The 26,728-nt window shown below is 37.6% G+C and overlaps 1 protein-coding gene across 1 annotated transcript in view; it reads left to right on the top strand.

Moving 5' to 3' along the window:
* Positions 1–26,253, top strand: part of SLC9A3 (solute carrier family 9 member A3) — a 52,444-nt gene extending 26,191 nt beyond the window's left edge. Inside the window, exons 2-16 of the mRNA XM_049823729.1 lie at positions 83–385; positions 5,536–5,696; positions 7,771–7,849; positions 8,674–8,851; positions 9,737–9,957; positions 11,927–12,129; positions 13,171–13,260; positions 15,164–15,234; positions 17,482–17,611; positions 20,871–20,986; positions 21,601–21,730; positions 22,258–22,434; positions 22,781–22,856; positions 24,557–24,670; positions 26,006–26,253. Of these exons, the coding sequence (XP_049679686.1) occupies positions 83–385; positions 5,536–5,696; positions 7,771–7,849; positions 8,674–8,851; positions 9,737–9,957; positions 11,927–12,129; positions 13,171–13,260; positions 15,164–15,234; positions 17,482–17,611; positions 20,871–20,986; positions 21,601–21,730; positions 22,258–22,434; positions 22,781–22,856; positions 24,557–24,670; positions 26,006–26,253 (2,297 nt within the window). The remainder of the gene's footprint in view (positions 1–82; positions 386–5,535; positions 5,697–7,770; positions 7,850–8,673; positions 8,852–9,736; positions 9,958–11,926; positions 12,130–13,170; positions 13,261–15,163; positions 15,235–17,481; positions 17,612–20,870; positions 20,987–21,600; positions 21,731–22,257; positions 22,435–22,780; positions 22,857–24,556; positions 24,671–26,005) is intronic.
* Positions 26,254–26,728: the final 475 nt, after the last annotated feature.

The raw sequence follows: 26,728 nt of genomic DNA on the forward strand, positions 1-26,728 counted from the left end.
AAAATTGCCAGCTAACAACAGTTGTTGCTCAAATTGTTTCTCCATTCCAACTCTAACAAACTGTTTTACTCTTTTCTTGCAGTTTTCCACTTGTCCCACAAAGTCACTCGGGTGGTTCCAGAGAGTGCTCTGCTGATCGTTCTTGGTCTCTTCCTTGGTGGCATCGTATGGGCAGCAGATCACATTGCCTCCTTCGCCCTTACACCAACCGTATTTTTCTTCTATCTGCTGCCCCCCATTGTTTTGGATGCTGGATATTTTATGCCAAATAGATTGTTCTTTGGAAATCTTGGCTCCATCCTGCTGTATGCTGTCATTGGGACAGTCTGGAATGCTGCCACAACCGGTTTATCTCTCTATGGTGTCTATCGGACAGGAATAATGGGTAAGTTTGATCTGTGAAGGCACAGTTGTGAATGCTGCTGTACGCCAGCTCTTAGGTGGATGATACTTTACGACGTAACAACTCTTTTCAGCAGAAAAATCCAATTTTAACGGGAGCAATTTGCAATATTTTGGCCAAATTTAAGAATGATCTGCGAAATCTTCTCTGAAGCAAGCACGAAAGGGAGTTGAACCTGTGTCTCTCCCATTTCCCTGCTCTAAATGTGCGCGTACACTCGGGGGATAAAGCTCAGGATTCATGCTGCTAATGGACATCTGGACACAAATACACTCTGAAGGGCTTGTTTCTTTCTGCTGTGATAGAAACCTTCAAAGTTACTGTGAAACGGAACTGTCTTCCTTCAGTCAGTTTTAATATTAAGTAAGCAGTGGTTGCTGAGTGGGTATGTACGGATGACACATCTCCCTTTTGTCTTCTGAGGCTGGAAATTGTAACTGAAGACTTACAGAGCCAAGTAGCACACTCTGTCTTAATTATACTACAATATAAGGGCATGAGGCTGCTAGAAGAGGCACAGAACAGCAATTCTTAATCTCCTCAGCAAGTGTGGCATGCACATCAGCCATGTACTGCCACCTGAAGAACAGTAATTCACATTGTGTGTGGATTGCATGTGTTTTGAAACAGGCACCCTATCTATGCTTTTTTAGTCTCTTTACTGAAGAAGCTCAAGAGGCCTTCTAGGACAAAATTCTCTTAGGTTAATGAGTTCTAGAAAGTACTTACAGGGCACATCTGAGTGCTGCTGAGAGCAGTACAGACACAGCGTGCTGCTGCTGCACCCGTGCACGCTGCCCATCGGTTCTTGGCACCCAGTGCTGAAATTCGGGACTGAGCGAGCAGTTCCAAGACCGCGAGGGGTACGTGGTGGCGTACAAAAGGCTCAACAGCTAGTCATGGGGCTGATCTCCAACCACAGTGGTCACAATTGGCTCAGAGCAGTTTACCGCAGACTTCCTTTTCAGCCCATATAAAACGAGTGCCTCAAATGGCAGAAGTTGCAGATGTTACAGAGAACATTTTTGTAATGAAGAATTAAACTATCAGCTGATTATTACAGAACATAACATGCTAGAGTCTTCCAGCCTCAAAAATGGCTCCCTTTGTCCAGCATGGGGAAGTAGGAGAATTTGGGGCTGGGTTCTTTGAAACTGAGCATAAGAGTGGGACATCTGTTCCATCCATTCAAAGGGAAACCTGTGTTGTCCTTACTGGAGAATCCCAGTCTGGAAGAACTAGGCTACAGACTTGTTCATGAGATTCAACTTAGGTAACTACAGATGGTTCTAATATAGACATATATGATAGCTTTAGCTTACATTTCAGATATTTACCTTACTATAGCTTACATTTCAGCTATTTACCTTACTATAACTTACATTTTATAAGTAACAATTTTTCTTTAGAAGATACAAAGGTGACAGCTCAGATGCAGACACTATTGACTTATATAGGTGGGTAAGATGTTTTATGTGCTTTCAGCCTGTAGGCACAATATATTGCATCCACAATTTCACATTTATAGTTAAACACAGGTCTTCAGGAACAAAAAAGATGACAAAGGGATATTGCTGTTGCAACAGATTGGACAAGGATTTCTTTCTTTAAATAACCAAGCTGCTTGGAACAATTTTAAAATATGACCAATTATATTTTATTAACATCCTGTTCTGGGAGATATAATGAATGATCATTACTTTTACTTTTTATTTGTTGATAAAACTCATTAAAGGAAAAGCATTGACCTCTTTATGACATGTGAAATGGAAAAGTCAATTGTTTTCCTCCCAAAATTTTATTTTAAGTGAAAAATCCATTTATCTCTTTCTCTCCTCTCAAATCCATAAACAGTTCTCAACTAACTGTGAAAGCTGGATTTGATGGCTGCATGTTCTGTCTGCTTCATCATTATGCAAATCTTTCAGTGACAGTATATAGTAAAACTCTGAGCTTACAGTTAAACAGGAAAATCGGCCCCTACCACAGGTCAGAGCTGAAGTTCTACAAGCTAAGAATAGGGATGTTAACAACGACAAACAATAAACTGACATGCTTGGTGAATTTAAATGTTTAGAATGAGCGTTAATTGGTATACTGTGGGGACCTGTCTTTACCACCAAGACATATTATAACCTCCTAGAGTTCTAATTTTAGCTATGGAAAAGGCCAGAGACGCCTGTCCCTGATTCAAACTATGTCATTCTCCAGCAAAGCTAAGTAGGACTTTAAAATATCTACATGACACATACTTACTAATCCACTAAATACATTGTGTTGACCTCCAAGATGCCAGCAAGATCTGAGCGCCATGCTTTGTGAAAAGCCTTGCTATTGTTACTTACTCGCTGAAGATAGGAGAATGCTGAGTTACTCAATTTCTAGAAGAGTTCATAGCAGCCTCTGATTGAAGTTCTATGGCGTATTTCTGTTTCTACCCCACTTTTTCTACAATTGGAGTGAATAATGCTAAAGGTTATGTCGTTATATCATTAAAAATGTAGGAATGTGTATCCTATAGACTAAGATGAACTAAAACCAAATTACTTCCAAATTTACCATTGAATGGGCCTTAAGTACTGTCCGTCAATATGAGAGTGCATAACCCAAACTAGATTACATAGATTTCCTACATAAATAAATACAAAAGCAGCTCTTTATTTGCATTCAGTATCCTTATAGATATTATAATTGCAAAAGAAAAAGAGAGAAGGTGATGATAACAAAGAAATCCTTCTTTAGAAGTGAAATTAAAAGATCAGCACCTTAACTATTAACCAACAGCCATACCAGTCTGCTTACACAGAATAGGAAGAAGTTTCTAATCCTGAATCTTTCTGGCTGATTGCACCTAGCTCTTCACCATCTGCTGGAGAACTAACACATGCAGCACTTCTCTGTGGAATAATCGTGGTTGTGACTAATGCTTAGAATAATTTTTCCTGTACAATCTAGGTTATAGCGACAACATGCTGAGTTACGTGAAGAAGTCTTAAACTGAGCCCAGCGAACTTACCTTGCTCAGATGTCACTGCTGGCAGCTAGTCAGTCCAGACTCTGGTGAGCTGGAGGAAGCGATGGTCATGTATCACTTGGAAATAACTTGCATTATTAGTCTAAATAAAAGTCTGATTTAGAAACCCCCTGCCTCTTGAAACTGCTTTGTAGGAATTAAAGATGTGTCCTAACCTTTCCATAAATATTTGCTCACTAGCTTTGCAAGTCTTCAAAGAATGTACCAATGATTATAATTGGTAACATATAAAAAAGATAAGCAATCTCAGTGAGCCAATTTATTTTAAAAGCTTACTTTCTATTGTACCCTGATATCTGATAGTTATTGTCATTGGGCTTGTTCCTTCCTTAAGCATGGCAGAGAAGAACAACATTTGATGGAACCATTACTTAGATTCAGGTTCAAGACTGTTCTCAGAATTTTTGGCACAGGCTTTAGCTCGCTGCTTCAAGCCCTCTTTCGCACTGAAATGGATAGATTCAGTCCTCATTCACAGCCCAATATGTCCAAGAGTGAACAACACTATTTTGCTTTTTGAAAATACAAAGTAGTTCTATGTCTGTGAAAACTACGAATTTCTGTTTACAGGGCCTTACCAAGGTCCCTATAAACTGTATGGAAAACATTGTAGATGCTCTGATTGGCAGACAGCAGCTAAGAGAATATGTACTTCTGCAGCTCCCCCAGCTTGTTGGCTGTTGTCACCACCCCAACAGGTTGTTGTCTACTCCTGTCTCTGGCTGCCCATGTAAGTGTCCTTCTCTTGAGTAAATACGCCCATGCCATTTTGTATCAACACTATTTGGAATCTAGCTTCTGTTTCAGTTACCCTCCAAGCACTAAACGTTCTGGATTTGAAAAATTGTCTCGTAAGAGTTCTTGCTAGAGGAGTGGCCATGTTGTTCTGGAAATACCTCACAGGCAATATTGATCCTTTGGCTACGGCTACTGACTGTCATTGTCTGACTCATGCTTCCAAATAATTTAATCAGATGGATTTCTCCCTCACCTGAGGGAGGTATATAAGGCAATAACGCCTGATACAACTGTCTGTTAATTTTGGGCATGGGCCTCTGCACTGTTTTCTAATGAATGAACTCTCAACATATTCCTTCTTTGCTCTTCCTCATATAATTTTGGGCTTCATCACCTCTTAATGAACTTTGCTTCCTCCTCCATCCTTCTCTACCCTTTCAAAAACCTGTTCCCCAGAAAAAATGACTGGGGTACCACTCTTGATTGCATGAAGAGGGTAAATTTTGCAAGATATTTAGGAAGCTAAGCACAGCGATCTTTGTGGCTCTCCCTTTTCTGTTACTTTTAAAATTACAGTGATGCTTGTCTCAGCCTGTTTGCATAACTGAACAGAATGACCTTAATAACTAAAAAAAAATTTAAAAAATTAAATAAATACTGGGTTGCTTTGTCATCAGAGTTTTGTAGTTCCAAAACTTTTGAAATTCATTGCCAAAATTCCTAAGGTGCTACAACACAAACATGTTGAGGTATATTTTAGTCCTTCACCTGTTTTTACGGTCTGCTTGCGGACAATTTAACAGTGGCCTCATGAATCATAATTTGGGAACAAACCAACCTACTTGAATAAGGTGGCCACAAGTGGTGTTTAACTGCACTGAGGGCAGTTAAGCCCCACTGTAGCAGTTCTTAGCAACCAAGAGTCCAATTTGGCCTGTGACCTAAAGTTTTTTGGAACGTTTACTTCAGGAGTACTAATATATTTCTCTTACTATCTTGACAGTTCTCAGTTATCGTGAGATAATTTACACAAGTTAGATAAACCATACCACACACAAATACAAAGCCAGTTTAGATCTGGAAATACTTCTCTCAGGTGCCTTGCCTTAAGAACCATGAGGACTATACTGCACCCAGAATCAACTTTGATCCTCATGGGCCAATGCTGGATCCAACAAACCTTGTAGGATACAAGGTGACACAATGCAGAACTTGTTAGGTAGTTTCTGTGCCATGCTTTCCAGTTGATGCCTTAGGATCCGTATTTTCAAGGATTTTGCATTATCTGTAATATCACACTCTGTCATTACTCTAGATAATAAAGAGCTGACTCCACTTATACTTTGCTTTGTTTTTGAAGGCCACCTGAATACTGGACTGCTGGACTTCCTCTTGTTCGGCAGCTTAATTGCCGCTGTAGATCCTGTAGCTGTTCTGGCAGTGTTTGAAGAAGTCCATGTCAATGAAGTTCTATTCATCATCGTTTTTGGTGAATCACTTCTGAATGATGCTGTAACTGTGGTAGGTAAATTATATATCCCAAAGTCACCCAAACTCTAGGTTTCTTCTGAGGTGTGTTTTGCCCTTAAATGAAATACTGTGTCATCTGTGTGTATCTACTCATGGGCTAGCGTAGCATAGCTCATGGTGTTCTCTCTGTCTTGCTTACAAACACTGTATTGCAAAGATTAAATGTTTGAGCCTGAAAGCTATTTGGAGCCTGTAAGTCACATAAAAATATACAGTCCTGGGTCGGATGAGCATAAAAACATTTAAAATTAAGTTTCAGGTGTGTATGTTTTATCTGCCTTTGCTGTTCAAGTAGGGCTTTCATGACTTACCAAAATTAGTTCCAGGGATTTTAAGCCTTTCTTTGCTGTTGTTTTTGATGCAGATACTCTTTTCTGCATGTTTCCATTATGCCCGTAATTTATATGCATACCTCAGATATATAGACAGTGAGAGAGAGAATACTCACCAAAGTGTTTATGCCTGTTGCCTCTTTGTTACTTCAATCAGATGTTTGTCAAACAGATATATAACAAAAAGCCAATATGGGAAAAATAGTGGGACATTTTAGGAAGTTTAGGTTGAGTTGGGTTTTTTTGGTAACATGTTAATTTCTGGTTGGTTTGGGTTTTTTTGTTTTGGCTTTGTTTGGTTTTCATTTAGGAAGAAAAGGAAAACTTAACAGACTTTAATAGACTTAAAACAGTCCCAAATTTCTACTATGTTTTTATTTTGATTGTAACAGCCTTTCTTTTCACACAAAATTTTTCTCAGAATAAAGTAGTCAATAGTTTTGTAGTACAGTGCTAGTGGGCAGGGATCAGGAAGTCCTATGGCAGAAAGATGCTGTGCACCTGAGTAGCTGTAGAGCTTCAGTTCGCTTCTTGGATCATCTCCTATTCCTGCTCCTGCATATCTCCAAAGGAGGGTAAGACATGTCCACCAGGCTCAGTGACTTAATTTTTTGCAACGAAGGCAGCAAGGCACTGCAAGGTCACTGGCAGCAGCCTAACTGTTCACGGGAGTTTGAAAGTGCCATTTAGGGGCTCCAGAGAAACCTAACTGCCTTTGGATATCAGTCTCATCGGTACTTTTGGGGTATTACCGGAAACAAATATTAAAATAAAGCCTTGATGAACTCGAGTATCAACATCACTGGCTTTCAGAAGGAAAGGAGGTTTTGTTACTGTGAAATGAACACACTCACTCTACAAATAAAAGGAAGTTTGATTGTTGAAGAAAATCCAGAAGAGAAGGGTAAGCATGATCAAGAGTGAGAAAGTTTGAAACGACTGCAGTTCTTACCTTGAAAAAGGAAAGACTGGCGGACAGAAGAAAGTGGATGATGTAGCATTCTTTAAAAGTAAATGTGTGAAAGACTACTGTTACAGAACAAAATAACCTCTATGCCATGACTGGGGTAAATATGATAAGAGTTAAGCTTAGCTGCAACAGGGAAAGCTGAGAAAGCCCTAGTGAAGTTCTCCTCCATCACTGGAGGAATTAAGAATAGATGAGACAGGCATGTGTCAAGAATGATGCTCATACAAATCTCCTTAGGCAGGGGTATGGATAAGATGAATTCTTTACTTTCAGCACTATCACTGTTAGTCAATTATTTTAAAAGCTTTAGAACAATTATTGTAGTTTATTGTCTTTTATGTTCAACTTATTTTATTTATGTTCAACGTATTTCAATCCAGTATCTTATTATTAGCAACTTATTATTATCTTAAGTGTCATACAGGTGATTAAATAAATCTGCCAAATATCTGCATTTTAGAGTGAAGAAGTGCTTTAGAAAACACATCTAGATATAACAATGCTCCTTATAGACAGAAATCATATTGAAATAAGGAATCATATTGAAATGGAAAGTTGTTTTCTTAAAATTTTTGTTTCTTCTTGCTCCACTGCATTTTTTCCATTTTGAGAAATTCAGAAATCTGCAAAATCTTCTCCCTCCACACAGACTTTCCCTCAATCATACATAATTTCAGAATTCATAATGTTGGGGCCCATAATGAGATTATTTTGATAGGCTTAATTCAGGAGCAATATTAAGTTAGTCTACTTTTCTTTTCAGGTGCTGTACAATGTGTTCGAATCTTTTGTTACAATAGGTCCAGAGAATGTGACGGGGGTTGAATGTGTCAAAGGAATAGGTGCGTAGAATTGACTTCCATATCACATCATTGATGTACATATGCAGACTTTTAAACAAAATATTATTTTTATTATGCTATCAGAAACTGTTCTTTTTCAGCCCTTTCCCTTGTCACTCATATGTCCATATATGTGGCATAGACAAACATCCTAAGAAAATAAATAAGTGAATATTCCTGAATATTTGGGAAACTTAATCAGATTTGTTTTCTTCTGAGGAGACTCAACAGATGCAGAGTTCAGTTGTTAAGACCACTAAACTTGACAGCTATACATATTTTCTTTGTATTTTATAACAAGTCCTTAGTTTCAGCCTATGTTGCTCCTGCATTCCAGGTAAGTTGAGATTGCATACAGGCATTCTCACTCCTTATCACTGATTGCCATCAAATAACATTTGCCAGTGACTATCAAGAAATGTTATTTACCTAAAAATTTAGTCACTATTTTCCATTCCAAGCGTGACATGATACTACATTATCTTATGAATCAACATTTTAAGAGTGACTTTGGCATATTCTATAATATGCTTTTGGAAAGCCATTTGTTTATAGAATGTGGGGGAAAAAATGTTCAAAGAAATGTAGTGGGTTTTGAATATGCCTAAAATGGTGAGGCTTAACAGAAAGTAACCTTGTTTTTTCTAGAGAATGCTGCATTCACATACCACGTGCTCAAAAGCCATTCATGTTGTTGCATTTTAGAAATAATTTTTGATGTGTCCTCCAAAATGTTCTCTGATTTGCTGGCCATACAACAGAAGAGAACTAGTTCAAACCATTGTATTTCTACTCTTTAAGCTGTGTTTCGTTTTGTTTTTCAGTGTCATTCTTTGTGGTGAGCCTGGGTGGGACACTGGTTGGCATTTTCTTTGCCTTCCTGCTGTCATTGGTCAGTCGTTTCACCAAGCACGTGAGAATCATTGAACCTGGATTTGTGTTTATCATTTCCTACCTGTCCTACCTCACAGCAGAGATGCTTTCTCTTTCCGCTATCCTTGCGTAAGTCTCTTTTTATTACTGCCTGTGAAGGGGCTGAGAAGGGAATATGGTTTTTAAAAACACTGAAAAGAAAGACCTAAATTATATAGGACAGCTATAGAAAATTACACTCATTAAACTTATGCTGAATATTACTATCTTCACACTGCAGTAGATTATAGTTTGCAAATACTGTCATTCAGCCTTGAAAAGGAATGCAAGTTTTCCAGTATCTGCTCTGCAACATGAGAACTTCCTTTGCAAAATACAGACTTGACTCTTTCCTCTTTGTGATTAATAATACTTCAATAACTTACAGTTGTCCATTTGTATTGACAACTTTCCCTATACTTTGTAATTAAAACAATATTTTTCTAAGGCATTATGAATGTCCATTGTTTGCTGCTCTCACTGTCTTGAATGGGCTGTTAAGTTTTGCCTGTCTTGCCTCTTTTGGCTTGAGTACCTCTGTGGTCTTTCTTCTTTTAGTATCCATTGATTCCTGGGATACTTTTCTTCTCAGTTTTGCTTGTCGTGTTTGTAGACGCTACAGTGAGTATATTCAAGATCTGAAAATCTTACTGCAAACAGATCATTAGTTTCAGATGATGTCTAATGTAAACAAAATTAAAATTTTGCATGTAAGGCAGTATTTGAGGTAAAGTAATCTGAAGAGAATTAAGGTCTGTTCAGATCTAATGAAATACTGTCTTCAGACCTCTTGGGGTGACCTCAGGATGAATGTTTGAGATATGCTTTTTACCTAGCTTTGACTCTACAATGGTTCCTGAGTGTGTTTTCTCTTAGGAATTAATGGTGGGGTTTTATCACTATGTGACAGACAGATGGAAATATTATTAAATGTTACAATGAGTATCTTCTGAACAATTGCTTGTTTTTTTCTAGGATAACTTTCTGTGGCATCTGCTGTCAGAAGTATGTCAAGGCTAACATATCTGAACAATCTTCTACAACTGTAAGATATACCATGAAAATGATGGCCAGTGGAGCAGAAACTATTATCTTCATGTTCCTGGGAATTTCAGCTGTAAACCCAGAAATCTGGACTTGGAATACAGCTTTTATTCTGTTGACTCTGGTCTTCATCTCAGTGTATAGAGTTATTGGTAAGGGGATGATCTTCTTCCTGTCCTTGCATTGTATTGTTGATGCAATCATATATTCTTTTGTCAAAAAAACAAAAAAACAACAAAAAAGAGAATTTGGAGTTCTAGACTTGTTCCTTTTAAAATATTCCACTTATTTTAGTTGAATTTATGGTTGGTTTTAGGTTAGGAGGGTAGATCTCTACAGTAAGCTTCATCATATGCAGAAAATATAGTAGGATTTCACTTTTGATCACACGTGACGATGTGACTAGCCCAACAGTTAACATGAATCACCCAGTGGCTAACCTTCAGTGACCCAGCACATGGTATTGGCAAAATCTCCCAGTGAAATGGTCTTTGTTCTTTAACTTGCAGCCTAACAAAAGATGTGAGCTCTGTCAGACATCTCTTTCCTTCAGCTCTTTCAATTTGGTAATAAAGAGATTGTCTTAAGCTAATTTTACGGTTGACTTCAGGTTTGAGACACACAGTGATGTAAGACCATACATAATTACACCACAGGTTCTCTGGCTTAAGAAATAATTCTCAGGGACTGGTGAAAAACTGAGTAAATAAGACTGTGGCAGGTAGGGATTACCTACTGTCAATTTAGTGGGCTTATATAAGTTTGCAAACATTTCAAAATACCAATGGCGATTTGCCCAACTATGTAGTTCTACTATTTAATCACTATTTTGTGACATAGCAAAGGGGCTAAAATCACAAAAAAGGCATAGAATGAAGTACTTCTAGAGAGTAACACACATAGTGATTTGGTGTATGTACTTACATCTGGGAATAAATTAAATGGGTTTGTCTTGAATTAAATTCAAATAAAAGGTAACACATCTACCTAGCTAGCAGTTTTCCTTGACTCTGTATTCTTATTCTGTTTAGAGATTCCTGTGCTGGATGAAGGGCCTAGCCCCATGTCCTCCCTTCTAAATCATCTGTAACCACTGTTCATTTAGCCACCTCTCAGTAAGCACTGATGTGCATGAGGTGTTTAAACAAGTTTTCAGTATCTTGACTTTGTCGCTTGTTGTATTCCTGGAATGAGTGGTTAACAATCCTGTAATAAGTGTGATCAATAATTAAATAGTAAATATTTAGCAATAACAATGTGTACCCCTTAAAGTAATTGAGCTTAGACATTGATAAATTACTAAAGACCTGATGATATTGGGTCGTACATAGTTTCAGCTCTCATACCCTTGGAGGAGTCAGATTAGTGGCATGAATTCATATTCAAGGTCCCTTCCTCCAGAGGCCTTGCTTACAGTGATACACACAGGACAGTCTTCCCTTAGCACAAGTTCAGTGTTCTATAAAAAGAGGAATCTCTCTTCTGCACTGGTTGACAGTCTTGGCTTGCGGCCATGGGACACACACGCTGTGCCGCTCTCAGAACGGTGAAGCTGTTTTCCTTCTGTGTGGTGGGAGCTCTGGGAGACGTGATTTCTAGAGCTTTAGGTCTCCTACAGCAGGCAGCATCTCAGTAGGCCTGAAAGACAGTGTCAGCAAAACTACGCAACCCTCATGACACAAATGTCATTTTTAGTGATGTGTAAAGAGTGACACACTTATCCCTAAATCAACACTGTTTCAACCCGTTTCTCTTTCTGCTAAAAGACCCAGTGGGTATCACCGACTAGGATGCTAGAAATGTTACCCTTTCTCAACGGTGAATTTCAAAGGTCAGCACAAAGCAGAATTTCACCTGTAGTGCCTTTGCCAGCGGGCAGCGCGCTCAGAAGAGCCGCTGGCTCACAGAAGAAGCTTCGTCTAATTGCTCTGGCTGAACGTAAAGGGGAAGGTACCAGGTGGACCTGCCCTCCTTGGCAGCCTAGCAATACAGAGGGAGAAGTAGGTGGTGTAGAGAATTTGTTACGAAAGCAGGCTGGCGGTACCGTTTCTTTTACAGGTGGGTGGGATATTGACATTTTGTAAGGGTATTTCTAGACATGCCGGCATTTGTTTTTTATAGGTGTGGTTTTACAGACATGGATTCTTAACCACTACAGAATGGTCCAGTTGGAGATAATAGACCAGGTGGTGATGTCATATGGTGGACTACGTGGAGCGGTTGCTTTTGCCCTGGTTGTACTTCTGGATGTGAACAAAGTGAAAGAGAAAAACCTGTTTGTCAGCACAACTATCATTGTTGTGTTTTTTACTGTTATTTTCCAGGTAATTCAACTTCTTAAGCATGCTTCTTGCGAGGAGAAGGCGTCCCCCCAAAGTACCGACTGCTTAAAGCAGTTCTCAGCTGAAGGTTGCATATTGTTTCACTGAACTGAAAGCATAATTGAATTTGTAATTTTAGTAACAAAGATCCCATTTTATGTTTTCATATGGCACCACAAGGGACAAAACACAATTTCCTCTGTGCTAAAAAATGTTCAGTCTTAGCTGCTTGGTATTAATAGTGCTCAAGTTAATATCTGATTAAACATCCTTCACCTCGTGTGAATAACTTTAGGGAACAGTCCTTTTCATGGGCAAATACAGTCATTAAGCTGATCTACCTGAGCCTAAGTCCTCATTTTAAAATATAATAGTAAGCAGTGGGACAAGAAAGTATTTAGCATGAAAACAAAATAGCACTTTCTGGATGAAAAAAACAACATTAATTTAAATGGGAATATGTCAGTATATACTAGCTTGGAATTTTTTCTCAACTTTATTATAGAGAGTTTAATTGTGATCACAAACTCCTGATATGTGCAGAAAATACCACATTCAATGGCATAGGAAAAACTTTAACCCTTCCGGTACTATATTTTTCTTATAGAAGATATATTTTTCCACTGTTTTGTGTCTTTTCAAGACTTTGTAACAGGACCTGAGGGTACTGCATTATTTTATCATCAAAAGGGGACGGAGATCAACTGAGGAAGTATGAGAACCACCATATAACATACAAAAATGCTCTATTTCTCTTTAACAATGACCAGCTAGTATTCTTTTTAAATTCAGGTTTTCCCTTCAAAGAGAAATAGCAGACTCCTGCCAGCCAAATCACTGTTTTTCCTAACCCCTTTTGGAGGAAAAGCTATGCTGTTGTCCATAAATCAGGGATAGATGACATGAAGCAGGGAAGAGTTAAGCAACTCACTAAGGCTTGCACATTGAAACCATCCTTGAAACAAAACAGTAATAGTGATAATAGTAATAGTGATAGTAATAGAAATAATTCGTAAGTATTTATTATCATGTTTCAATCCTTAGGGACTGACTATCAAGCCTTTGGTACAGTGGCTGAAAGTGAAGAAGACGGAACACAGAGAGCCAAAACTGAATGAGAAACTTCATGGCAGAGTAAGATATTTTTAAACAAAACTATGGTATCTTTTGGATTTTTACAGAGTGCATTAAGAAAAAAAAAACTAGAGAAAATTTATTTTTGGAAGGGAGGGAAGAATCAAATTTCAAATGCAAAATCCTTCAAACATTTCAGAAGTTATCTGTAGGTTGTAATTTGTCTTTGGGTTGAGTCCTGTGAGGGGATACTCAACTGAAGGTTCTGGTCTTTTCACTTGAGAATTCAGTGGGGCTGACAGTACTATGGAAACAGCATGGCTGGGATATGCTTCTTTCTCTTCATCTAAAAGAGGAGGACATTTGACTGAAGATCGCTAGGGCAAAACACGTGGAAATAAGTTTATTTTTCCTTCTTAAATATTCTTTATTTATGGAAAAGATATGAAAGCAGGCTTTGTAGTTTGCATAGAAATGTAGTCTGCTGCCCAGTGCAGATGTTAATTATATACTGAAATTCCACATTAATGGTAATAGTTTTAGTTCAGTGTGAATGCTGTGTGTGCTTGCATTTCTTTAACCTTTTAAAAGACTTTGAACCATGTTCTTTTCCAATTCACTTTCACACAAAGTTATGAAGTTTTTATTCAGTAGAAGAAAACATACAATTTCAATACAAATATAGGTTAGAAGACGGAAGACTTGAAGACATCTTTCATGGCCTTCTTTAATCCATAAATTTTTCAGATTTACACAGCTATCCTGCATTGAGTATTTTAACACATTCTTGTATGAGCTTCTAATCTTGTCTGTTTTCATGTTGGAGGTTACCTGAAGTGAATTAACAACTTAGTGATGGACAGGGTTTGTTTCTGAGGAATTCTTTTACACACTACTGAATAAATACATTATGCCTTTGTTATCCAGCAATTCAAATTCCTATTTCTGTTCAAATATTTTACTATTTGAACATCAGGATTCTTCCCCCCAGGTGAAGAAATACAGTCTGTCTACATTTATGGGATATACCTTTACATGTCAGTTAGTACTGCAGGCCGAGCAGTAATGTTAATCCTAACACTTTGTAAAGTTTTATGTACCGATTCACCGCTTCCTAGAATAATCTAGCAGATACTGTCTCAGGAGGCACAGTGCTCCTAGAATGGTATAAATTGCATCCTTCAGAGAGAGGGAGCACTCTGTGTGTTCTCACGTGGTAGGAGGGAGACAACTTCCTTATAATATAATTTTCTCCACTTCCATGTCAGGTATCTCCTGAAGACAGTAATTAATATTATATTCAGGAATAATCCATATCACCCATGTTGTTCTAAACATAGAGTGCTCTATATTCTGCAGTAATCACTCCAGTGTTCAGAGAGAAATGTTAACAACCATATACAGAAAAAGACTGAATTCTACCTGCAGCTGCTTTGGTTTGAATCAAGAGTTATAAACCTCAGAAATTCTATCAGCCATCTAATATACCAAGTATGGGATTTTGCCCTAGATATGAAAAGAATGGTGCCTACTTCTATTCTGAGGGAAGTATGAATTCCTGAAACATCTAGAAAGAAACACTAGGGAAATTTTTCAACTCACTTAATCACCAACAGTAATAGTGGCTGATGTACTTCATAGGGCAGAAATGGAGGTGGTAAAGTGAGTCAATAAAAGAGTCTTAAAACTGAACGTTAAAATGGGGACTTAAGTACCTTCTTGCTGAGACCCTTGTAATTCAAGAATAGTTAGTGAATTTGTAAAGAACTGGTTAGAAAGCGCAGGACCTCCGAAGAAAAGCATATAGTAGTTAGTATTTCTGTAAATGAGAAAAAAAAATCTGCTTAGCAGCAAAAAAAATTATTCTGCATAGCCACCTGGTCTAACCTGACATAAAGTGAGCTATTTTTTAATTATGCCTTTTATTTCTGTAAAGATATTAATTCCACTTCCACTTTTCTAGGCCTTTGATCACATTCTTTCTGCTATAGAAGACATTTCTGGACAAATAGGACATAATTATCTGAGAGACAAGTAAGTAGTAACTAACTTGGAATGTTGAAATACCACTAGGAAATCTTATCTGTAAATTATGACTTTTTAAACCTGTGAGTTTAGGGACAACAAGGATGTCAAATGTAGTTTAAAAGGTTATATACTGAAAATACTGGAAATATAGCAAATGTGAAAATAGTTTATTTTTGTCCCCTAAAACCAGAATCTTTTCTTTTTCTTCACAGTTCAGATTAGGCCTTTGCAAATACCTCAGTTCACATCCAGGGATCAGCTTCTCTCAAGATTTGAGAACTGCCCATTTGCACAAAATGTTAATGTTGGTCCTTCTCTGTAATACTCCATTTCATGAACATTATTTGTGTGTGGAGACACTAAAAAAGCTTAACTATGACTGCTAGTTGTTTCTTCTATTTCTACAAAGGATGCGTTCAACCCCTCTGAAAGTGCTGGCAGAGGGTGCTTTGAAATGACTCAGATAGTTTAAGCCTATTTGTTTGAAACCAAAACCAAAAATTATGGATAATTTCCATCCCCCTCTGTTTATAGTTGATTCATCTTGAGAGAAGCAAATTACTCAGCTGAAAGATACAGACACCATTTTCTTTAAAGTATATGTGAAGAGTTACCATTGTGATGGCCAGACTTCCATAATCTAGAGGAATAAATGTGAAAAAAAGGACATTAAATCTGGACATCTCTAAGAGCGTTATTTAAGGTTAGGCAGTTCTCTCCCTGGAGTGAGGTCATTTGTGCAGACAGTCACAGTTCTGACCTGCTCATGTCCTGCTGACTCAGCATGTCAGTTCCATGCCAAAAGCCATGTGGTTGTGTTAGTTTTCTGCCGAGCACTCCCCTGACCCTTGCTGAGAAGCTGAGTATATTAGCTTAGGTTGAGCATTATGCTCATATAACTATACAACTCCTAGGCTGGAGCTAGATTGTATCTGAGCTCAAACGGAATTGCTCACCTGTCTGTACCCAGTCATAGGGACAGTTTCTTTCCTTTCCTTCTGCTCTTTGTTCATTTATGCAGTGAAGAATTTTCATGAGGCACCCCAAATAGAACATCCTCTTTCTTTTGGTGTAAATTTTTAGTTTACTTTTTGGGAATGAATTTCAGCAGGCTATAATACAGGGGAATACATCCCCGGTTTTGAAATACTGTCTTGAAGATGGAGCTAAATATTTTTAAAGTGGCAGGTTGGAGTTTGACTTCTTAGATGTCAGAAAGTAATCTCCCTGAGTAACAAGAGAAGGAGTAGCTTAATGTAGATTCATGGTTGAGTGTGTGGTTTGATGACTAATGTATTTTGAATGAGACCGCCTTAAGTCTGCTTCTTTTGGACTACTTGTACATGAAAGTGCTGCTTCCTCAAAGAAATGGCAGCCCCTAGCATCCTCATTGATGTGCTCAGGTGTGGCAGCCTGAGTTAGAGACTGCTTGTCAAATGTCCTGGCTAGAGAAGAGGAATAGTTATCAACTCTGTGAATAATGTTTAACAACAAAAAGGTTTCAACAATCTGATTAAAAAGTCGTAAACTCAAAATAGCCATTGGGCAAGATGGATAGAATCACTTTCAATAGTAGTCTCCAAAGTTGCCTCATGCCCTCTAGAGAAAATCTTGAGGAAGGTAGATGAAAGTAAGGCAGCCTTTATCTGCTGGAGTATGAAATGGCAGATATCCTAGCATCAGACAAGCTTGGAATTGTACATCACAGAAAACACACATTGCTTCTGTCCCCCAGAGTACATCAGTGGCATGAATAAGGCCCTCTGTAAGTGCTTTTGGAAAGGCACTGTTGTTGTGAACTGATTTTCTAGGCTGGCTGTCCTGCAACACAGCTGGGGAAAAGCAGATTCCCTTCCAAAGGAGGAAAGAAAATTAAACTTTTAGAATGAAGTTATTAAATATAACTGCATAATCAGAAGTGGAAAAATAAGGTAGTATGATCTCCTGGAGTATAAAATGTCGTAGTGACTCTGAAATGGGATACTGTAATCATAGCACTCTTGCTGTTGTAGTAGTGTTTGGTAAGTGAACCTATTAAATGCTTTGTGACAGCTGCATAACCCTGTGGCAGGCTTCTCCTTAACTTTCTTTAAATGCTAATTGAAAAGCTTCAAAACACAAATCCCTCACTTTGCTATGTTCACCATTTTTTAAAAAGTGCTTAGCTCACAAAAATATCATTTATGCTAAACTAAAAATGCTGTGAAACTAAAATTGCTTGTTGCCATTAACACAGTTTGTTTAAATTATCAGGTGGTCCAATTTTGATAGGAAATTCCTCAGTAAAGTACTGATGAGAAGGTCAGCTCAAAAATCAAGAGACCAGATCCTTAATGTTTTCCATGAACTCAACTTGAAGGATGCAATTAGCTATGTGGCTGAGGTACTTTTGAACACTTGTTGACCTATTACAGCATCGTTTGGGTTTTGGCTTTTTTTTTTTTTTTAATTTATAATATAACCTAAAGTTGATATATTGCAGATGTTTAAAAGAAAACTATTTTCATTTCTGCTCTGCTTTTTTTATCCTAAATGTGTTTTGAGTCGCAATATCACCTGTTTGCATGGCTGTAGTTCTCAGTATTATTCCTGACTCCCAAGTATGCGTATATTGCACTATGTTAGTGTACTTTTCTGTTGGATTTTACTGAGTAACTTTGTTTCTGTACTCATTGCATGAAAAAAACCTATAATTCCAAACGGATCAGGCAAACTACCGTCGTTCTAAATGTGTCAACAGAGTCTGGCTCCTGCAGAACAGTGGTTCTACGTGATGACAAATCTGATTTGAAGAAGCTCACTTCCAAAAATGGCGTGGATATATGGCCAAAGTAGTGGACTGCTGTAGTCTCATTCTGCCCGATCACAGTAGTATAAAAAAATTGGGAAGGGTAACTTTAATTCAAGGGAATCATAACACCCACACTTCAAAAATGAGGGTTAAAGTGATACACTACAGCTATCAAATGCAATCACAGAATGGTGTAGCTAGAGAAACTTAAGACTTGCAACAGGAGAATTTTTTAAAGTTACAGAATGGAAGAAAGTTACTGGCCTTCTGCAGGAGTACCATTCCCAGACTGGAGCAATGTTAACAGATTGTGTAAGAATTCCTAATCTTCTTCAGTATGAAACTGGCTACCTTAGTTCAAATCACCACAAATGTGCAGTATTCATACAGTGTAGAGGATAGTTTTAAATGAAATGTGATGTGATGAAAATGAAATGAAGTGATAATCTATCTATGCCCATAATCTCCGGGTGAACTCATTCTCACAGCTAGGTGATATACTGGTTAATTTCTTTAATTAAAACAAACACTATTACTATGACTGATACTACTAATAATAATAATAATAATATCTTTTCTTTTTTTGAAAATGAGCTACAGCCAGGCAGACTTCTTCCAGTAAAACATGGAATTTCAAAGATCAAATTCAGAAAATAGGATGAAATTCAGAAATTATGTTAGTGTGGAAAATGGGGAGTGGTTCACAAGATAAGCAAATACTTCCTTTTGAGATTTTGTAAATTACCCATTCAGTTTTCAGACCATTTGAGCTCAAGAACTAATTTTCATTCTCGTGGTGCTTTCTGGGTCACACCTCAGAGGAAGAAAGTCAGATAATGACTTTGATGTTGATGAGCATAAGACTCATGTTCAGATTCACTGCTGAATCTGTTCAGTGGATTCATTACAGTATTTTTTTCTCTTTAACAGGTGCAAAGGGTGCTATAGGTCACTAAGCCATGCAGATTTAGCCCCAGAATCTTTACCCAATAATGTCTTGAATCCCATATAGTAATGTCAGATTAAGTTAGATTATTAACTTTTTAGCAGAGTTTACTTTTTCATTATATCTTAGTACAGTTCATAACACAAGGAAACTCACTTTTGCTACCCTAGTCCAAATACTATTAGTGTATATTGTGTCTTGCAGACAAATTCTATTGGCAAATATCTACTAATCTGATAATAATAGACAAAGAAATTAAAAGTTCTCCAGGTTCTACAAGAGATTTGCAACATGGTTTCTCCCAGTGGAAATTAGTTACGTTAATATGCCTGATTAGTCATGAGTTGTGAATCCTAAAGTCATTCCACCTTTCTCATGTTAATATTTGCTTCAGTGATAAGCTGCTTTAACAACTTTTCCTTAACTTCTGAAATACATCTTTGAGCTAAATATCTGTGAATTACAAGCTGGCATTGAAATTGAAGCCGTTTCTTCCAGGCGGAGTAAAGATCTGCCTCCCCCAGCTACTCACTCTCTTCTCACTTTTAAGAAAATGAGGAGTTTAAAAACTATTATAAATTTTTCATTTTTCAGCTCTGCTGTTATGCTGCATCTGTACAATAAAAAAGAGCCTGAGAGAGTTCAGTCTAAACCTAAATAAATTCCTTACAGTTGAGAGGGGACAGCCTAAGCCAAGCAAAACGGAAATAATCCAGAGCAAGGGAATAGAAGTGACTTAAAATACTTAACAGTTCATAACTTCTTCTGGCTAAAATTCCTCCACTGATGATATGATATGGTATGATGTATGTATGAAACAGTAAACTTGATTTGAAAAGAAAGACAAATATACTTAAGGCAATGGACAGGATTATGCTGACCCAGAATTTCCTTTTTTTTTTTTCCTGAAGTTTTCTTAAGTACACACTTAAGATGCCAGAGTGTACTTCTTAATGCCACATACTACTGTAATATGTATGTGGGCTACCACAGTAAAAGGAAACATTTGCTTGATTTGCTCTATAAATATAAAAATGTAAAGGGGACACAATGCAGTTGAAGTTGGAGAAATGTAGATAAAATCTCTTTCAATATTCTGCAAGGGAGATGGTTTTTCTTGGTGTATTCTTTGTTACAGTTTAAAATGTAGAGACCTGCTATGTGATTTCTCTCTGCTGTGATTCAAAACCATAGGTGGATTCAGCCAATGTAACCACAGTGTCATTCAACAGCTACCTTTCACCTAAACAAGAGATTACAGAAGCAGTAGGGAAAATGGTGAAGACATAAATCTGAGCTTTTGCAGCAATTCATCTCTGTGACACTAGTTTCAGAACTGAAAGCAAATCTCATCTCTTCAGTATCTTGTCTCTTCATGCCATAACCGCTTTAAAATAGTCTTGTAGACTTCTACCTTAATAGTTGCTTTTTACATTCTGGTAGAGAACAGAACACTTAGGGTTGTATCTTTGAGAATGCTAATGTAAGTGCAGTGATGTGTTGAGTCACAAAAATCTGCATAGGTATCACTATGTACTTGGTTTGCAATGTGGTACAAAGTAAAAGGTCCACCCCTGAAAGGATCTGTGAAGAGAAAAGAGTTAGTCTGCAAAAGTGCAAGGCTATAATTTGCAAACAGAATGACAGCTAAGAAATCACTCACCTCCTCAAAATCAGTTTACGAGAATAGTTTTTCTCTGAGCTTTGTTCATTGGGCTAACATCACTCAACATAAAGAAACCATAAAACCAAAAAATGGTTTGTATTCATTACCTAAATACAACTTCTCCCCTGCTTCTTGTGCCATTTGCGTACAGCAGTCTCACCAATTATCCGCATTTTCTGATACACATTTTGCCCTAGGTTTTTACAGCTGTAATATGTCTTGTTTCTTTCTGTGGCCAGGGAGAACGTAGAGGTTCCTTGGCATTTATACGTTCTCCAAGTACAGACAACATGGTAAATGTGGATTTCAGCACTCCACGCCCAAGCACTGTGGAAAGCTCTGTCTCTTATTTACTGTAAGTAATGTGGACTGGTTGGGGGTGTTTGTGGGTTTTTTTATGTTATATGTGAGGAATTGGAAGCAGTCTTATAAATTTTGAAAAATGCAAATTACAGGGGCTTCATTCACTACTTTTTGGATCTTCAGTTAATCTTTTCTCCCGCATAAAATAGGTATACATACAGTGATACTGTTGCATTTTACACACAAACAAATTTTTGCAGTAAAGGCTGGTAAGGTGAAGCAGATAACCACATTAGAGTTATGTGCCTTTTGGTCACCAACTGCTGTAGACAGGGCTAGATGTCATTTCCTCCAGAAAAACCCAGGAGAGAGGCAAGGAAAAAAATTGCTGCTTCCTTAAGTCTTTCATGATTCTTTCACCAAACAGACTGTGTGTCATGTAAACTGAGAAATTAATGCTACATCCACCTGAAGGACAAAAACCAATAATCTTTTCACATTTCCCATTAGGTATTTACTCACTCATTTTCATTTAGCTGATTTTGACCTTCCCTTTTTTTAAAAAACTTCATTTCTCCCTCTTGTTCCCCATTTTCCTGTTTTTTCTTCCTCTTCAGTGATTACTGATTTTTAAAACTGCTCTTTGTATATTGTATTCTTTTTCAGGAGAGAAAAAGCTGGACCAGTTTGCCTTGACATGCAAGCTTTAGAGCAGAGGAGGAAAAGTATCCGGGACACAGAAGACACAGTTGCTCATCACACCCTACAGCAGTACCTGTATAAACCCAGGCAAGAGGTGAGAGCAGAAGGCTAGCATTGGACTGGTTTTCCAGTCTAAAACTGGGAGACGTTGGGAACCAAAACTTGGCAGCGAAACTCAAAAGGAAAGAACCCGTCTGCAAACTCTGCACCCTTGAGGAAGATAGGCTCTCTGTCTATATTCTTCCTCATTTATGAACATGCCTCTTTAGCAGAACTAGTGCCTTTGATTTCACTGGGGCCAGTGGAATGCAGAACTGGGTCCAATGTAGGTTCTGAAGCAGGATTAAATGGAGCGTATCAACTGAAGTGATTCAGACACTTAGAGGGAGAGGCTTACTTTGAATGACAGTCATGTATTTAAAATTCCTGGACTTATACCTGTTTCAAGGTGAAGAAAGAGAAAGAAAAATAGGAGTTTCATTAATGACTTCAGAGTAGTCTTTGGCTCATTCTTTTTTATAGAGTTGTTTACATTTGCATGACACTGATTGAATGCATTGACTCAGGGCTTCCAGCTGTATTTCTAAATAAATGAATATTGTCTTCCCTTCCTGTCCACAGCACAAACACCTGTACAGTCGACATGAGATCATGCACAGTGAAGATGACAAACAAGACAAGGAGATTTTCCACAGGACGATGAGGAAACGCTTAGAATCTTTCAAGAGTACCAAACTAGGAATAAACCATTCCAAGAAGCTCAATAAAATCCACAAGCGAGACCGGGGCCAAAAAAGGGTAAAATACTTTCACTAGGACCCAGGTGTAGCTACTTATTATACAAACTAGGGGGGCGGGAGGGCAGGGAGGACTCTGAAGGGTCCTGTGTTCTGCATTGATCTCTGTCCTATAGAACTTCATGAACTTGAAAGGGCCTAAGCAAGAAGAGATTAAACTATGAGATAACTCAAAGGGCATCTTCTCACATGCTGCTTTTCTCTATGCTTTGGGACCCTTCTGGATGAGAGATTTTTGATCACTTGAAAAACAACAGACCTTGAGCAATGCTAATTTCAGAGGATGTCACTGCCATTGCTATCTGATGATAGTAGCGGTTTTGGTAACTGTGTTTGTTTTATTTCAGCGAAACAGCAATGTTATACCAAATGGAAAAATACCTTCAGAAAATCCAGTACAAGATTTTACTTTGAAGGAAAAAGGTAAAAAGACTCTTAGACCAGTTTCATTAACTGCATTTTACCAGCTCCATTGTCAGTAAAGCATAACTGAAAAATTTTGTGGTAGGCAGCAGTGAAGCTGGTATTAAAAAGGGATTTCTAGTCATAATTCAGAACTCAGAGTGGGGATCTGCTCCATGTTTAAATGCAGTGTCTTGATGATTTGGAAGTTGTTTTTCTAGGCAGCTGGATAACAACCCAAATTTTAATTGGCCTTTTTACTCACAATTTTAAGATATCACATTTAAATTTTGGAAACAAAACAACGCAGTGGCTACAACGTAGACAAACTTCCAGCTTCCTTTTGCATAAGCTACACAGAGCAACTTTTGCTAGCACTTTTCTTTTTCATCACAGCAGGATATGTCTGCCCAGGACACCATGTCGTATAAAATTCAATAGTTGAGATGACATTCTGATGTGAGTTGAGGTTCATTTGTTTAGAATGGTCTGAATCAGAGTTGATGCTGAGCAAGCACATTAGAACCAGAGGAGAGTGTAGCTTTGAAAGGAACACATCGTCAGAGGCCAGTTTCAGCACTGATTCACTCTTCACGCACAAATCTAACCCACAGGTCAGCCTTGAAAGTGTAATTGGAAGCTGACTTCCCTAGGGAGCAACCCTAGCAAAAGTTGGTTTTGCATGTAAAACTCCAAATTCTTTTATCTCATGTTTAAACCATCATTTGGCATCGATGTCAGTCATAGCAAGACGTGATGGATCCTAATATGTTTGTTATGTAATTATAAAGTATGTCACTTAAAAGACACTGAATTTATTGTCTTATTTGTGTTCTTCCCTCTGTTTATGCATGCAACACCTTGATCTCAAAGAGAATTGAAGTAAAGCAGAGAGGGATTCATCTTTTCTCAATAGCTCCAAGCAAAGATATTTTTCGTTATGTATGTTCTTTGAATCATTTTCTGAGCATCATTTTTCTTTGACTGATAGGGGCAACACAGACTGGCTGTAAATAAGTGTAATATTCTAGAACCTTTTTGCACGGGAAGAGCTTTCCGAATACATATAAGTAGGTCATTCAGTGCTGTCTTATGAAAGAACACTGTGTATAGACGTCATCCTCTACTTTAAAAAAAAAAAAGCTTCATTGGAAGACAGTCTTACCAAGTGGTTTAGCAGCTGTTGTAGAACTGATTCCACTGCAGTAGAAGTAGCAATGACCTCACCAGATGTGAAATCAGTCCAGGATACTAATGCTGTCAAATGATGAAAATGCAGTGGCAGGTCATTGTAATGGGATGACATTTGTCAACACGTGAGCATTTAAGACACAACACACAACAGCAGCAGTGGTGCCATGTCATAGGTTGGTTTGCTTCAGCACCAGGAAAGCAGACAATTCTGTTAGCCGAAACCTAAACCAGAGTGTGAAATCTCTCTCTATCATAGCACCAGTTAATAATGCAAGCTGGATACCTGTGCTTGAGTTTCCTTATGTAACTGGTATGTAAACTGCAAACTCTGTATACGTTCACATTCGCATTTCAGTGCTACAACTGTTGATTAAATTTTGCCGTTATCTAGATCCTTGTTAAAGATGTGTCTTTGATAACTATGCCAGCATGAAAACAGCATGAAATAGCATTTTCTATCAGAACTGATAAAAATCTTGAATCAAATTGGACTTTCTTTTCTTTTTTTTTTCTTTTTTTTTTTTCAGATTTGGAGTTTTCTGAATCAGAAGAAAATAATGATTATGAAACTTTGCATCTAGGCAAAGGAGTTGATTTCCTGGCTAATGTGACGAAACAGAATTTCACAGATACTCCTACTGGTAAAATTATTAATTACCTACAGAGGGTTTTTTTCTCAAATGTTAAAAAAAAAATACTAGAAATGCTGCTGATTTAGCCTGTATTTTTTGTTTTGTTTTAATTTGATGTATTCTATTAGAAAATATATTTGCTTAATATTAATGTTAACGGATAGCTTCAAATTTGCTACTGATGGAAGTTGTGAGCATGACTGCCTAAACCAGACGTAAACCCACTAATTATTTCTAGCAACAGAAAATGTTATTTTAGAGTTGTCCTACCTCAGAAGACGAGTCAATACTAGTCCTTTGGAACTATTTTCTACTTGCATTTGAAGCACTTTGTTGTGATAGATTTCATGCTTCTTCTTTCAGGCAGGATTTCTCCTTTTAAATTCATAACTCCCTCAGATCCTTACAGGTTCATAGAAGTCACTGAAAAGGGCAGATTTGTAGCATTCCTGGAGCATTCATTGAACTTCATTTCCAGCCCTGAAAGGCTCCAAAATACCAGATTGAAAGTGTATCAGTCTATATAATAGAAATTATATGATATGATTTATGAAGTTTTAAAATTTAGTATTTCTCTTTAGCACTTCTGTGTTTGAATTTTCAGCACACCACTGTATACTTCATATGTAACATGGTGCGTCCAGTGAAGAAAAATACTTGTGGTTTTGTACTCTTTTGGCAGATGTGCTGATACAGCCTTTCCCCTGTTCCATGAGAAATTCTATGTTTGAGAATGTATAAAGACATCCAGAAATCGATCCAGAAATAAATGGGTGGCAAGATGCAGACCTAGACTAATTTTTAAAATTTCTTTTTCTGTTGAAACACTACGGACTTGAAATCTATATTAAAAGGCTCCTGTAACTTACTTTTGACTGTTCTGTGGCCTGCTTTAGCTCCCTTACCCACATCTCATTCCTTTATGGAGTTGTGCAGTTTATGCTTTTGCATTTTTTTTCCATCATTTGTTTCTTTTTTATGGGTTTGATTTGAATTTTCTGCAGTTATTTTAGATTTTGCTTTATTTTGCTTAAAATTTGCTGACTGATTTCTTCTTTTATTGATTTTATTTTTTGTCTCCACATAAGCCAAACATAACTGCATATTGGATCTAATACCCAATTTTTGTCTTTAATAGAAATCCAAAATGACTAGCAATAACCAAGGTAGAAAGAGCAACCTATGTGTGTATAATGGTCTGTGTATTGGTCTAGTCACACCCATACTGGCGTGTATCAGGCTGTTTTTTTCCCATTATAGCCATTCTCCTTTTACAAAGCATCTTGCTGTATTACCAAGAAATTATTTTGATTAATTGTATTTGTCGCTTGTGAACTTTTTTAGGAATTGATAATCCAGTATTTTCAGCTGATGATGATCAAAGCATCTACATGAAGTTCTCACCATGGTTATCTAGTGAAGATACTGTGGTACCATCACAAAGGGCCCGAGTGCAGATCCCATATTCTCCAAACAACTTCAGACGGCTCACCCCATTCCGGCTCAGCAATAAATCAATAGATTCCTTCCTGCTAGCAGATGGCCCAGAGGACCGACCCAGATCTTTCCTCCCAGAATCAACACATATGTAATATTTTAAAAGATATTATCACCTTTATTTTTAATCAGCCTTCCTATCAACCCTGACTACTGACAAGTAAACTTACTTTTCTGATTTTTCTTCTTCCAGCGCATCTCTTTCCTTCCTGATTTCTTTGTACAACTAAACATCTTCTATTTTCCTCCAGGTTGAATAACAAAACATCTTTCTATTTTCCTTCTGCAGAAGAGCTGTCCAACTATTTGCGGTCCAATGCCTTGCTTTTTCACAGCAGATAAGGTCCTGCTGTTTGTTTTGGCTTGAATATTTTAAACGCCAAGAAAATAGTATTCCAAATACCAGAATATTGTGCACCCATTGTCAAAGGTTCCAGGTTTCTGGGGTAGTCAGTTCTAGATGATAACATTTGTATCTGAATTCCTTAACAGGAATCGAGTAATTCTGATTCAACTGCCTTAAACACTGATTGGTCTTTCCAAGTAACATTGTCACTACTGTCTGCAGAT

Source organism: Accipiter gentilis, chromosome 20 (assembly GCF_929443795.1).
Source record: "Accipiter gentilis chromosome 20, bAccGen1.1, whole genome shotgun sequence".
In the NCBI taxonomy this organism is placed as follows: Eukaryota; Metazoa; Chordata; class Aves; order Accipitriformes; family Accipitridae; genus Astur; species Astur gentilis.